The 14,521-nt window shown below is 36.8% G+C and overlaps 1 protein-coding gene across 1 annotated transcript in view; it reads left to right on the plus strand.

The window, feature by feature from the left end:
• Positions 1-14,521, plus strand: part of LOC145989727 (uncharacterized) — a 233,195-nt gene that overhangs the window by 207,298 nt on the left and 11,376 nt on the right. The window contains exons 7-9 of the mRNA XM_083124993.1: positions 1,801-1,937; positions 5,099-5,251; positions 8,895-9,114. Coding sequence (XP_082981119.1) covers positions 1,801-1,937; positions 5,099-5,251; positions 8,895-9,114 — 510 coding nt within the window. The remainder of the gene's footprint in view (positions 1-1,800; positions 1,938-5,098; positions 5,252-8,894; positions 9,115-14,521) is intronic.

Genomic DNA, 14,521 nt, shown 5'->3' on the forward strand with positions numbered 1-14,521 from the left:
ACACAAATTACACACAATCAGTTATCGTTAAATTAATTGTTATAAGACTTGAGGTCTGCATGTCTTGTGTTGATGTTTTTTCTGTACGTCTTCATGTATTTATGTTATTGCAGTAAATAATGATAGAACAAGAAGTTTTGTTTGAATGATCGTTCATTTTATTTTACTATCTCTTAAACACTTCTCTTGTAACGGTAACACAATATGACTTCTTTCTAGTTTGACTACCAAATTCCAAATGAATCAGGTCCGAAGCTAGAATTGATCTCCAGGGGGGGCTCACGGGTTATCAGGGGGGGGGTTCATTAAGTTACATAAAATTTAGAAATATCATACAAATACTACATTTTTCTATATCTTCTAAAACATCTCTTGAAGTGTTAATTGACTTCTACTGACATCATCCCTTACTACAAACTTCATACTACTTTTGATGATGCAGACATTTATATCACACAAAATAAAATGCACAATATTCAATCATAGTGCCCACAGTACATTCAACCACCGGCCGAAGAAATGCAACTTCCCTTCGTTCCCAGAACTTGGGAGCTGTTGACCTTTGACGCAGATGTGGAAGGAATATGGATGATGACGTCAAAGTCACAGATTTCTGTCTAAACGGGATGCCGCAACAGGGGCAGCGAATGTACAGATAAAGAAGTTCCCCTGTGAAAGAACTTTCTAAAGTCTAGAGAAGAGAATCTTCCAAATACTTGCCGCTACTTTGACTACTTCTTATAAATAACATGAATGTAATAGCTGCTTGTTCATTTTCTGTGAATTTATCCTTCACCAAAGTTTTGAGCAAAATAATATCTGCTGTCTACATTTTCACTCTTCACTGCAGACAGATTATACAAAATAGTTTTACCTAATGCCATAGGGGCTGAGGCAGTTCCAGGAGGCTCAGCCCCCCTGGCCCCTGCCTAGCTACGGGCCAATGCGTCAATCCACCGGAAACTCGAAAGTCTTCGAGCGCAATTAGAAACGACAGATATCTGATAAAGCATGGATTTTCTAAATTGTAACGAAGCCTACGCGAGTCCACAAGAATCGTTTCACCTTAACATCCAGAGAAGACACTTAGTTGCAACAGGGTTGCCATTCCCCCACGTTACAGATTTTCAAGTCCACAACTTGTGTTGTAAATTCACTGCAAAAGTAACTGTTGTTAACGTTTCTTCTATTGCAAACAAGCAACTCTGTTACAATTACGGTTACTTACTTTTAACAGCAACCGACTTACAGTTAGAATCCCTCCAAAAAGTAACTGTTACTTGCAACTGCATTACAAATAACTAGTTACTTCCAAATACTGGATGTTGTGTCCTGTGGTGGGTCTTGCCTAACGCCCAGATTTTTAGGTAACCAAAATACGTATATAAGCTACATAAATATGTAGAATAAATCACTGAAATATGTAACTATATTAAAAATATATAATTGTATTTTAATAGTCTTTGATATCTTCTTTCTAAATGAAACTGGAACCACTATTCCCATATGATTCAATGTTGATATTACAATTTTATGGTGAACCATATCAAATGCCTTTGTAAGAGGAAACTAACGTGCGCACATTCATTCTCATTCCTAGTTTTGTAATTTTTGATAAAAGTGAGTAAAATGTATAGTTTATTCTTTCCTAAACTCAAATTGTGCTTCTTAGTACTTGGTATTTTCAAGAACTCTATTATTCTGTAGTAAATAAGAAAATTTTTGGAATGTTTCTGAGATCACAATGATAAGAATGAGTGAAAATAAATAATTTTTACATTTGTTGCTTTTTTTTTACAGGTGTCCTGTAAATCGTGTAATTTCTCCATTCAAGTATGATGAGAAGAAGGGAACCGCAGATGCCTCCCTTTATTCCATGTTCCGCTTCCCAGACAGCAATGAAGTCCATTTCCAATGTGACATTGCCATCTGCAAAGGTAGGTATACATATATATTTAGGTTTCATTTTTATGTGATGATGATGGAACACAGACTTCTTGAGGTAATAAGATCTTGTGAATTCATCTGAACATCTCTCACACCTATAAATCCCACACTATACTTGAAACCCTGGTATAGAAACAGTGGTGCCAATTCAAGTGATTGGGGTGGTAAGGCTGTTGCTTTAACAGCGCTGGAGTGAATAGTGGAAGTGAAGGAAAGAGGAGAGGAAGCCTGTACTTCGCATATTTTTCGAGGTTTCAGATATCTTGATACTACACCAGGCGCATCGTCTGATAATGTTCGCATGAGCACATGAACACTCGTGTATGTGTCTTAAATTATGTAGCCTACATATTAAATGCACACACACACACACACATACGTATATTTATTCGAAAGAATACTATGTTTGATGTACAAGTATATACACACAATTTACTCTGACAAGACTTCTTTCCCGTCTGATAACTTCTCTAGATAGTTGGTAACCCTGACCCCCATGGTGTTCCACGGAGGGCGTTGAACACAATTGCTGTGCGTGTTGCATAGAGCTGACAACTAAGGGGCTGTTGGCACTATACCCCGAAGATGTTCACTTCGCTGTGCGAACACTAATGCAAGCTGAAATACTTCTTACATTTGGCACCAGATGGCAGCATGTCTATGGGGACTCGAAAATGTCTTGTGCTACATAGTTGCAAACTTTAGCGAGAATTCGCTAAACCTGGCAAATTTTAAGGAGGAGAGGGACAATTTCTCCTAGGTTCTTCTTGCATTACTTCAAATATAGCGTGATTTTGGGAAAATTGTTGAAAATAAATTGAACTGTTATTCTCACTTTTTCAATTGAAGATGAAGTTGCAAGGGAGAGGGGTAAATCTGCATTAAGTACAAAAACATTATTGTGAGCACTCGTATGCGAACCGCACGCGACGGCTAACTGTTTTGGGAATCTGTAGAGCAAGGCCATGCATAATGATAGAGAAGGGCAGAAAGTAAGTTGGTAGAGCAAAGCAGTGCATGCAAATGGTTGGGAGCTGCAGCCATGTTTCCCCCTCCTTGCACTCGTTTCCTCTTTTACATGTTCATTGGTTGAGCCCTCTCGAGCTACTACCTGCGCAGAAACTTGTTTTTGTTTGTTTACTCCAGATATTTCCATCTCCGAGTGTAGTATATGCAGTGTAATTGATGATAATATAAACCCGAGAAAGTATGAGCCCCCCTCAGGCAGATTTGGCTACACTTAAAACTAGCTCAAGATGTGCATATGAGCTTATTGCTCAAGTGTGGTACTCTGTCTAACCCAAGATTTTTGTAAAAATGCCCTCGGGAATTTCCTGTGAAAGTATGAGCCCCCTCAGATTGATTTGCCTACACTTACAAAAGCTACATCTGCCAGATTGTTGTCCATAAGCTTGTTAAAAATATGCCCTTCTTGATATTGTTTTTGCTACACCTAAAACTAAGCCAAAAATACTCATATGAGCCACCCACACCCACCCACACCCACACCCACGTACACCCACACATATTTACTTCCGGTCCACTTCCGGTCACTTCCGGTCCACTTCAACGTATGTTGAAACGTTTATATAGGAACAATGGACATTGATTGCCACTTTTCAAATCACAATGACCTATGGGTTGCAAACATGCTTTTAGATTGCTGTATAATTGTAAATATTGTTTATTTTACAGCCTATTCTGTTAAGGCAGTCAAACCCTGTCAGAACAAACAGCAATCAAACCTGTAACATTACAGGGTCATCCGCCGTACAGTCCTGATTTGGCACCCAATGACTTCTTCTTGTTCCCGAATGTCAAGAATAAATTGCGTGGACAACGATTTTCTTCGGCGGAAGACGCCGTTGATGCGTTCAAAAACCATATTATGGAGGTGTCTCAAGAAGATTGGAAAAACTGCTTTGACAAATGGTTCGAACGAATGCAAAAGTGTATTGACCATAAAGGAGAATACTTCGAAAAACAATAAAGCAGTTTGTTTTCAATGCTAAATTCCTGTTTTTTCGTTGTTAGGCTCAAAATATAAATAGTGCCCCTCGTATACACGTAAGATTGGTTCTGCCACTGCTTCAAAGTTTGTCCCCTGCAAATGCAGCCAATGAACAGCTTCCATCTGAAATGAAGGATGCTGAATCAAAATAATAGAATGTAATCAGAAGCTTTGAACTAAGAACAAAAAAATCCAAATTCATTCATCACATAGCCAATAGTAACAAGGATAGCCATCATATGAAAGTAAGAAGCAGCCATTTTTACAATTTTCTATGTCTCAGATTCTTGGTTATTAAAAAAGATAGTTACTTTCACAGAGAAGTTTAGCAAAAATAAGCCATGCATTACTTGATGTTGCATTACTAGAAAAGTTTCATAATAATTTCTTTATATATTAATATGCAGTACATCCGAGTTAATCCACAAGTCCTGTTGCTTTAAAATGTTACCTTCATTCTTAAATGGTTGAAAGGGTTTTCTCGATGGCGTACTGGTAACGTTGTAGCTTTGTGTCCTGGATTGGATACCCACTTGAGACACAGTGGTTTGGATCACACTAGAGGCCCAGTCCTATACCTAAAACAAAAGCTTTATACATAAAAAAAGGTTGAAGCCCTCTGAACTAAAGTAAAACAAAACAAGAATTTCTTCATGCTAACACTTCTCATGTACGTAAATTTCAATTTGTGTTTGTGATGGAATATCATTTATAAACATGTAAATGAGCTTAAATGCCACTGTGATCAACCTGTGAACAGCAAAGAATCTCGATTTAATATTTATTTCATGGGAGATGGCGATTGAACACCATAAACCTAGTCCCTGTCCATCTGTTGGAAGAAGTTGGCAAGGTACTGTTGACATTTTGTGATTTTTTTTCAGCAAAAAAACATTCCTTTTGTAACATTTCTCTGAAAACGATAGTAACTGAATTGTTTTCATTAATTTTACTGATTGTTCACATTTTCACAGTGAATGTACTCGTACATACAGCCAAAACCAATGCAACATTTTTTGGCACAATCATTCTGAAATATATTGGATAAGATATACTGTTTAGAAAGTATAAAAGTTTTATAGGCTCAGCTCATGTCAACTGATAGTTTTCTTGTGCTAATTTTAATTTTTCTGTTTCCAGGAGGATGTTCGGAGATGCATTGTGATACAGACATTGAACCTTTACCATCTGCTCAAGCTAGGTCACTTACAAAGGATATATATTCAGAATCTGATGAAGGAGTGTTAATGGCGAGTACAAGTGTGTTTGTGTTGGAACCAGGAGATGCACCAAGTAAGTTGCACATATTATATTATTACTGCTAATTCATATTTTCATGTGGCAATTTCAGTAAAACAACAACCAGATTAGAAATACTTGATAAAATTAAGAATAACTAACTATGGTCATTTTGACTACAATTTTTCAATTGGCTAATGATTTACGGATACAGTTCTATATCTAAAGTTTTTATACGTTTCATACATTTTTATATTGTTCTGCTAAGATATTCGGATCTTATTTTTAGAAATGGTATAAATGCTGAGAATTATAATTGAAATTAGAAATTGTGTATTGTTTTTCTTCTAATATGACCCTTAAGTTGTATCTTTTAAGTTTCCTTAATTGCTAAATAACTTTTCGTAATTCTCTGTAAATGTGTGTAAAATTTAGTTAGTCAAGATAATGGTATCTCCTAGGCTGGTCTTAAGGCATGTTTTCGATGCCCTAACAGCTACAGGACACACTACGGTCTTGTCTAAGTTTCTTATATTTCGTAAGTGAAAATCTGGGATGATCTTGACCAGAAGCCTATTGGGAAGGTTGGGGGAGGAGGGGGGGGCTGGAACTGACAAGGTAGTATGTACGTACTACTGTACAGCATAATTATTATGAGCTATACACTAACACTGCTATAGGCTTCCAAAGATGGTGAGGTGTTTCAGAAACGATTTTTCGAGGATGCGGAGAAAAATGAAAACACTACTTTGTATCCTAATATTAGAAGACACATATTTGCAACAAAAGTTGCAAAAAATCAGGACTTGAAAGGAATTTTAAGAAAACAATTTTGTACTTGTATAATATGTTCATGCATAGGAATGTAATTAAGAAATAACAAAAAACTTACATTAAGTAGACATCTTCAGCTCTCTCAGCTTGTTTTTCTGCATAGCTATATTTCTCATTCGTGTGGATTTTTTAAAGCTAATTTCTGTTCTTGGAAATCAGTTTATGAAACCGAACTGGACATATGATGATTTAGAAAACCGAGACTTCAGTATCACACACAGTGGCGGCTCGTGGTATGACTTTATGGGTGTGCACTTCAGCATCGCGTCCAGAAGAAGTGTTTTATAACCTTCTCTAATACTCGCTCCTTTTTTTCCCCGTCCATAATTATGGTTATGAACACATTTTACTGAAAAATAAGGCTATAGGAGAGTTTTATTTCATAAAAATATTAATTTTTACAAATGTGAAATACCGCTGCGAACTTTTCGTCGACCACGACAAGAGCGATGCTATTGGATATATAGATAATTCAACATTCGATAACCTGACAAAATCACTATAAACATAGAAATGCCGATCTACAATATTCAATATTATTGTCGATTTGCAAAATATTTAGTAAAAACTTTCCCCTTCGCTCCACTGATAAATGTGAACAAGAATAATTACATTTGCATAAATGAAACAAGCAGGATCGGGCGAGTACCAAGGGCATCGTCCTTCATTAGAGCCAAATCCTAAGCGTGAGTTTATTTTTTAGTCCACTTTATGCACAGAAAAGCAAACAGAGACAGACGATCTACAATTTAAAGAGGGCTCCGAACCACTATGTGCCTCTACCGGCTGCGTGGCTATTTGTTTTAAAAAGAGTTGAATTGAATGTTGACAAGAATTAATTGAAGCTACTGCTGAATAACTTAATAAGTAGGAGATTATTTTTGTTTTTGATGTCATTATGTAGGTATAAAATAAACACATACCTACAGTACACGTGTTCTTTAACAGCATTATAGTATTTTTAAAATAAGGCTATTATTCTTCGTCATTAAAACCTTAAATATATAACATGGTTATGATTTATATTGGAGGAATGTGGAAAGTAGGGGGAGCCAAAATTCCATCTCGCCCAGGTGAAAATTTTATCTTGAGCCACTCCTGCAAACAAGGTAGCCGAAACTCAGTTGAAATCTATCTAGCAGTTGTTTATTTCTAATGACCGACTGATCAAACCAACCATCTCAAGCGAAATCAAAAGAATAAATAAAAAAAAATATTAAAGAAAATGACAGTACTTACTCAGTCCACACTGCCCTTCGCTGGTGCGATTTGTACAAGTAGCTAACTTCCCTCCAAATATTCAACAACGTTAAATATTACGTATCTGCTTTCGCTATGTACAGTTTCCCCTTTCATCATGCTCACTTTGCAATGAAAGAGGAATGATCTTTTGAAAGCGTAACAATATTGCCACACAATGGAAAGAGCAGACTGATCCACGTCTCCCCGCTCCCCCCTGACTGAGCCGGTGGATAATTCTACTACAGCGCCACAAGGACAGTTTATTTTGGACAAGCAAAGGCAATGCAAGACATTGTTTAAAGCACGCGTTTCGCTTTCAGTTGTCCTCCCTTCCCTCCTGTATTCTTACTTGCCCTTGTCATGCTCGGAACAGGGTGAGTGAAGATACCATAGAAATGTCCATTTCCAAAAAAAAAAAAAAAAAAAAAAAAAAAAAATCCCTCGATTTACGGTGATGTGTGTGCTGCCTCTACTCCACCACACGATCTCGAATGGAATGGGATTGCAACACTGCTGTATCATGAACACAGCACTAGCAGTGCGAGTTTAGCCCATAATACCGCGATCTAGAAGAGCAAATCCCTTCTCTTTTCTTGCGTACTGCAAACAGCGGCCAATGAGCACCAGGTGACTTGTGTTCCGAGTGAACGTATCTCAGCGGCAGGCACTGGTAATGCGAAGCCGATGGGGCGATTGGGCTTCGGAACGTTTTGGGATGTTTTGAAGGAGATAGTGTTCAGTGAATAAGTTTAATAAAAAATAATTGCATTGCAGATTTACTTGGGTGTGCACGTGCGAATAGGCAGAAGCCGCTACTGATCCCACACTCTTCGATAGTATCTAGTTTCAGTTCATTTTGCTCATCTGTCCATAGTGAGTGTGTGAGCGAAAACTCATGCTCCACTGGTACTGGGAAGATCGAAGTGGAAGGAAATGAAAGTAGCATTATTACTAATTATCCTGGTTGGGGCTCCAGCTACGCGATGCATGCAGGTTCGAGTCTCCTGGGGACAAGTGTAACAAATTTTCTACTGATATTTCAGCCAATGTTTGGGACCAGTGGGCACCAAACATCATGAGGAGTTATGAAAGAGTATCATAACCTGGTCTTGGAAACCCACAACAATGACTGGGGTCCGTCATGCTGACCACATGTCACCCCATAGCTGGTTGGATGAACTTCCACCTCTATAGTAGCATGCATTATTACTATTATTACTAATATAACAATTATTTCTAATTGTTGTCAGCAAATGCACTGAGCAGCACCATTGTGAAGACAAAGATCTCTGCAGTACATTTTTGTAACTTGATAACTCTTGTATTACTGAAAGGGAGAAGTGCAATGTACAATTTTGTAAAATAAGCATTTTTTAATTATGTCCACACATTTAAATAGAAATAATGTTCATGAAAGTAAGTCTTAATCACTTCTGCATTCGCACCCAATTCCTGGACATTAGTGTGTCCCGAAGAAACTTGTCGGAACGCTGGGACTGTCCCGGAAAATCTGGGATGTTCGATTAAATTAATTGGCATTGTCATGGTTAAATGTGGTAACATAAATTGTACATATATTGTCCACACTGACACTAAATAACCTTGCTTTTGTTTTGTGCAGGTGTTCAAGAAGTGTGCGAGGATGGAATCCGTCCACCATGGTTGCTGTATCTTTGCATAGCATTCGGAATTCTTTTCCTCATCATGCTCATCATTAACATATTCTTATGCTCAGCCATGACATGCTCCTGCAGTAGAACTGAAGTTATCGAGAAGGAGCCAAGCATCATAGAAGATTACGACCCTTACAGAAGTTGGCATGGATCGCAATATGGATCAAGGTGAGGAATAATGACACTGTAAATTATGTATATGTTACTGGTAATGTGCTACAGTTACATTTTCAGGTAAGAAGCATGGTCACATACTGTATGTACAGAAATAATGGGTGAGGTACAATTACTGAAGCTCAAGGATTGTACTGTTGTAATAGTTATAATTTAATTAGTATTTGTTAGTAATAAACAAATTATAAGCAATAGAATTATCTTGCTAAACAATTTGGATATAAATATTAGTTTGATATAGGGCTACATTTATTATGCTAACCATAACAATATTGTTCTTATATTTAGCTACAGCAGAGTTAGGCTTTTATTTCTAAGAACCTACTTTTGTGTATGCATGATAATGTAACTTTCCAAATCTTTTCAACCAATGTAGTGTATTGTTAAATTTTGGGATGTTGCTTTTTTGATGACATAATTAGTGTAAAATGTTAATAAACCAACCTTTTATGGTAAGGAGTAATGAAATTAACAGTTACTTATACTGTTTTCTTGTACATTTCAACAGTGGTTGAAAGAGAGAAAGAACTAAGACATTAATTATCATCTATACATTTCTATAATGTAATAGAAATTATGGATAATGTTAATTTTACAATGCCAGCATTAAAACGAACAGCCTCTTTCAGTTCATGTATGTAACATATTTTACGAGTTATTATATCTTACTTAGAATTAAGTAACTGTTAAAGTAACATGCAATTAATTTTTAAGTAACTGTAACTTGGTTGTTAAATTTAAAAAAAGAGAATCTGTAACTGAGTTATTTCACTGAATACATTGCAAGAGAGAAAGAATAACTGAACATAATTAAGAATAATTGAACATATTTAGTAGCCAGTTTTTTTTCATCTAGCGCAATATTTGCACGTATTGATGACTTTGCTGGCTTGATACCATTGAAACTACTGCTAAATTAAAAAATAGTATAAATTTTAGGCTACGTAAACCAATTGCTCTTTAGATTGTCTTCAATGACAATTCCTAGTCTCTGGCTAGGTCAACATAGATGTCAAAGCCCTTCAACTTCGTCTGTTCTTTCACCATTCTTCTGTTTTTTCAACATTCTTCTGTACTTTTGTCATTCATCTTTATCTACCATGTTGTCCTTGTCTTCAAACTCTCCACATGTTTCTTTCACCAACACACAGCAACACTTCTGAATTATATAAAACATTCTGCACTCCCAGCTAGAAATATCTATTGGTTCCAATTGAAATTTCAATTGGTTTGAACTAGAATTAATTGGATTCAGTTGGATGCCCAATAAAGATATGGGATGAATTGGGTTTAATCGGAATCTCAACTGAAACCAATTGGTGAATTCCAATTGGTGAATTATATGCAATTGTAAGTTTGTACGTATTGGAACCAATTGTTTTACCAATTGTAAAATCAATTAGAAATTTCATTACTGTTCTAGGTGTACAAATTCTGCTGTTTTCAACTATCCTCGACTGTGAACTGAAATGTACTGAAAACCAATTGTAGGCCCACTGTACAACTCAGTAGCTACTTCAACAATAGGCTACTGTACTGGAAAAACAATGTTTGCTAGAATTCCTTATAATGATGAAGATAAAAGACAAGAGTTAAAAATGCATCAAAAGGCCAGAAACTAATATTATATTAGATTGTATGTTAATCTTTAGGCTCATTATTTTAAGTAAGTAAAGAATGATTTTGCTAGCATATGGTATTACACATTACGCAATAGTTTTGTCCATGGGCAGTGACAACGCTACTGAATCACCTTGTCAAAATATGATCTGTTTCATGAAAAAAGTATGAATATAATTGGAAACCATACAAGATTCAAACCTGGGATTTATGATTTTAGAGTGCAATGTACTAACTACTGTATCTTGGAGGTCCAAAAGTGAAATTGAACATGTTGAAGTTCAACATTTGGATTTGCATAACTTATTTTTACTCCATTGTTTTAAAGTTCTTATTATTGATAATAAAATCTTGTTTAGGTCACATATTAACAATGTGAATATCAATATTATTATTTGAAGATGTGACCCACCGAAGCATTTAACAGTCAAGCAATGGCCAACCAAATCTGTAAAGTCTGGTGCTCTTACTGCTTCCAAATTACCTGAAAGAAGGTGTCATGAATTAACCTACAGGGCTTGTTCAAGACAATCCGCAACTTTCAATTTTTCAGAATTGGTTCACACTTGTATATATAAAAAAAGTTATTTGTAGGAGACAAGTGTCTACTAGGCCCGTAGCTAGAATTGATCTCTAGGAGGGGCTCATGGGTTGTCAGAGTCCTTTGTAAACCAAATCCATTTTTCAAAAGTTTAACAGTATTAAATGAAGGTAAATTGTATGTGTGTTGGGGGGTCATTAAGTTAATGTAACACATCACATTTAGAAATATCATACACATACTACAGTTTTTCCTATATCTTTTAAGACATCTCTTGAAGTACAGGGTGGGCCAAAAGTCACGAAGGGGTTATAACTGTGAATAACTTTTATATTGATCATTAGTTCCCAATGAGATTTCACAGACTTGAAGACCAAGGATGGAAGATTGTTTACACTTATGTGTGGAATATAATCTCAGGTATGTGCCCGCCATTATGGGCCTCACAGATATGGGCCCTGTGTAGCACATGATTTAAGTGTACAATTCATGATAATTTGTTTGGTGATTAATTATTATTTTCTCCTCACATGCCTCAATTGGGCTTCTGAGGACCATTTTCGGTCATCGCATCATCTCGAGAAACACTGACATCAACTGGCCCTCCCGTTCACCTGACCTCACTCTGCTTGATTATTTTCTTTGGGGCTTTCTGAAGGATAAAGTGTATGTGAACAAACCACAAACATTACAACAGCTCAAGGACAATATTCGTGCAGAAATACGGGCACTCAGACCAGAAGTGTTGACCCCTGTCATGCATCATGTGCTACACAGGGCCCATATCTTTGAGGCCCATAATGGCGGACACCTACCTGAGATTATATTCTACACATAAGTGTAAACAATCTCCCATCCTTGGTCTTCAAGTCTGTGAAATCTCATTGGAAACTAATGATTAGAGCCCGGAAGTTCAGGCATTTATTTTCATTAAAATAGGCAGGCAAAAAGGTATTTATAATGTGGTAAATAGGCACTAAACCGAAAAAAGGCACATTTAGAAGTCGCTTACTTTTATCTATAATTTCTGGCAAAATGTTAAAATCTAAATTGGGAAGAGCATTTCAATTTTCTCCATCTTGATTGCACATAACTACAAGGTGCTTTTTAAGTTCTCAACATTCATTGATAGTCGTCTGTCAGAGAGAATGTTTTTCATAATAGAAAATAATATTTCTACTTCGACAGAAGTTATTGGAGCATACAAAAACAAGCTAATGTAGCTGGACTCATTTTGGTAACAGCATTTTCACCTTTTAGAATATCACAAATTGTTTTCAATTGTTTCAAGTCCTCATTTGCACTCACTACCCGTTAGCACTTTTCCGCAACAGCTGAACCCTTTTCTCCTGGCACTTCCATCATCTGCTGCATAGATTCCTCGAAGATTTTCATGGATGCTATAATTTTAATTGTCTTCGGCAATGCACCATAATGTGCAAAAGTAAACTTGAATAGCACAGGAGTTTTTTCACTTCACGAATTGAAGCCGCTTCATTTTCTGGAAGAGCATCACTGATTTTTTTAAGGTTGTTAGCATAATATATAGTTGCTGATATCCAGGTTCCCTATCTCGTCAAGACTGGTTGCTGAGGTAAACTAAGCTCAATCGCAACTTCCTGAAATTTTCGGGTTCGAGAGGGAGATTTCAGAAATATTTTCTTTGTGTTCGAAATCAACCTGTCCACTTCAGCAGTCAATCATGCACAAGAAATGTTAACCGAAAGGCAATATCCTGACTCAGCATGAAATACTTTTTTCTCACACTTTTCTCCTTCAGCAATGTTGAAACATGCGTGAGTTCAATATTACTTAAATAAGGCGAAAAATATTCACATAATAAACGGAAGAAAAATAAATGCCAACAACGTTTTTTGGGAGAAAAATAATTTATATACACATTTTTTTTTAAAAAAATGTCAAATTTCATTGAAAAAGGCAAAAAAAGGCATTATAATTAAAAATAGGCAGTGGGGTCCCAAATAGGCAAAATAGGCAAAATGAAAAGGCTTCCAAAATATGCGAAACAACATAAGAAACGTATATCCGGAAAAAAATTATCAATATATGCAGTAGATAAAAAGAGGCATTTTCCGGGCTCTACTAATGATCAATAAAAAAGTTATTCACAGTTATAACCCCTTCGTGACTTTTGGCCCACCCTGTATTAATTGAATGCTACTGATATGCTTAAATTCTGCGGTTGGTCAACCCTGAGTCGAGGTCGGACTTGAACTCTCTCTTCAAAGTTCTTTTCAACTTTCCCTCATGGTACTTGTCCGCTATCGGTCTTAGCCTTAGGAGGAATCCACCTCCCACTTAATGCTGACATCATCCCTTTCTACTCCATACCACTTCTCAGGCCCATAGCTAGAGGGGGGGCAACTGCCCGCACCCCCTGAGAGGCTGCTTTGACCCCCCTGTGAAAAATACAGAACATCTTTACATTTATATCATGTGTTACTCTAGCAACACAAGAAATACACTTATTGATTTTGCGATTTATTAGGGTGTATGGGATTCTGTATAATGTCGTATCAGGATTTGGGGGGGGGGGGATTCCCTTCCAGATCCAGAGTTCGGGAAATGATTTCTCAATTTTCAGTATCTAGAACAGTTGTGACATTTTGAATAGTCTTGTATTAAAGGTGCCTAATGTGTTCGGACGTTTTTCTTGGATGTGTTGCTATGAACTTGGAACTGCTTAAATTTTTGTTTCCCAAGTCTACCTTTTGGAAATGGTGATTCATGTGGTACAGAGAGGGAGTGAATATTTAATTTTTGTTACTTAGCGTTGCTTTTCCACCACTTCTAGCTAATCGCAACAATGAGTGATGACGTGAAATTGATGAAGGCACACTCAAAAACCGTGCCGCAACCACAGGGGGCATTGTCGCCCTCCCCCTGACCTTGGACAGAAGTCCATTCTAGGGGAAACAAACACTGAAGTAAAAAAACAAGACTAGGAGGATAGCAGGACAATTGGATACTCATGATGGAATTAATTTTTACGTGTCCCTTGCCTTTTTCTTCCAGACGGCCAAGGGCACTTGCAAGGGTCAATTGCCCCCCCTCAATTGCAAATTTTATACAAATAAAAATACATTTCGTAAAATTTTCTTGATCGCTTCGCTCGCAATTTCTGCTCTTCTTATAGTCCAAGTTCAGTGCCATAGCTATGGGACAGCAGGAGTCGGCCTGGGAGCCAAACGATCTATATGAAGAAAATGTTAAAGAGAA

The sequence above is a fragment of the Lepisma saccharinum genome, chromosome 7 (assembly GCF_977018435.1).
Source record: "Lepisma saccharinum chromosome 7, izLepSacc3.1, whole genome shotgun sequence".
Classification (NCBI taxonomy): Eukaryota; Metazoa; Arthropoda; class Insecta; order Zygentoma; family Lepismatidae; genus Lepisma; species Lepisma saccharinum.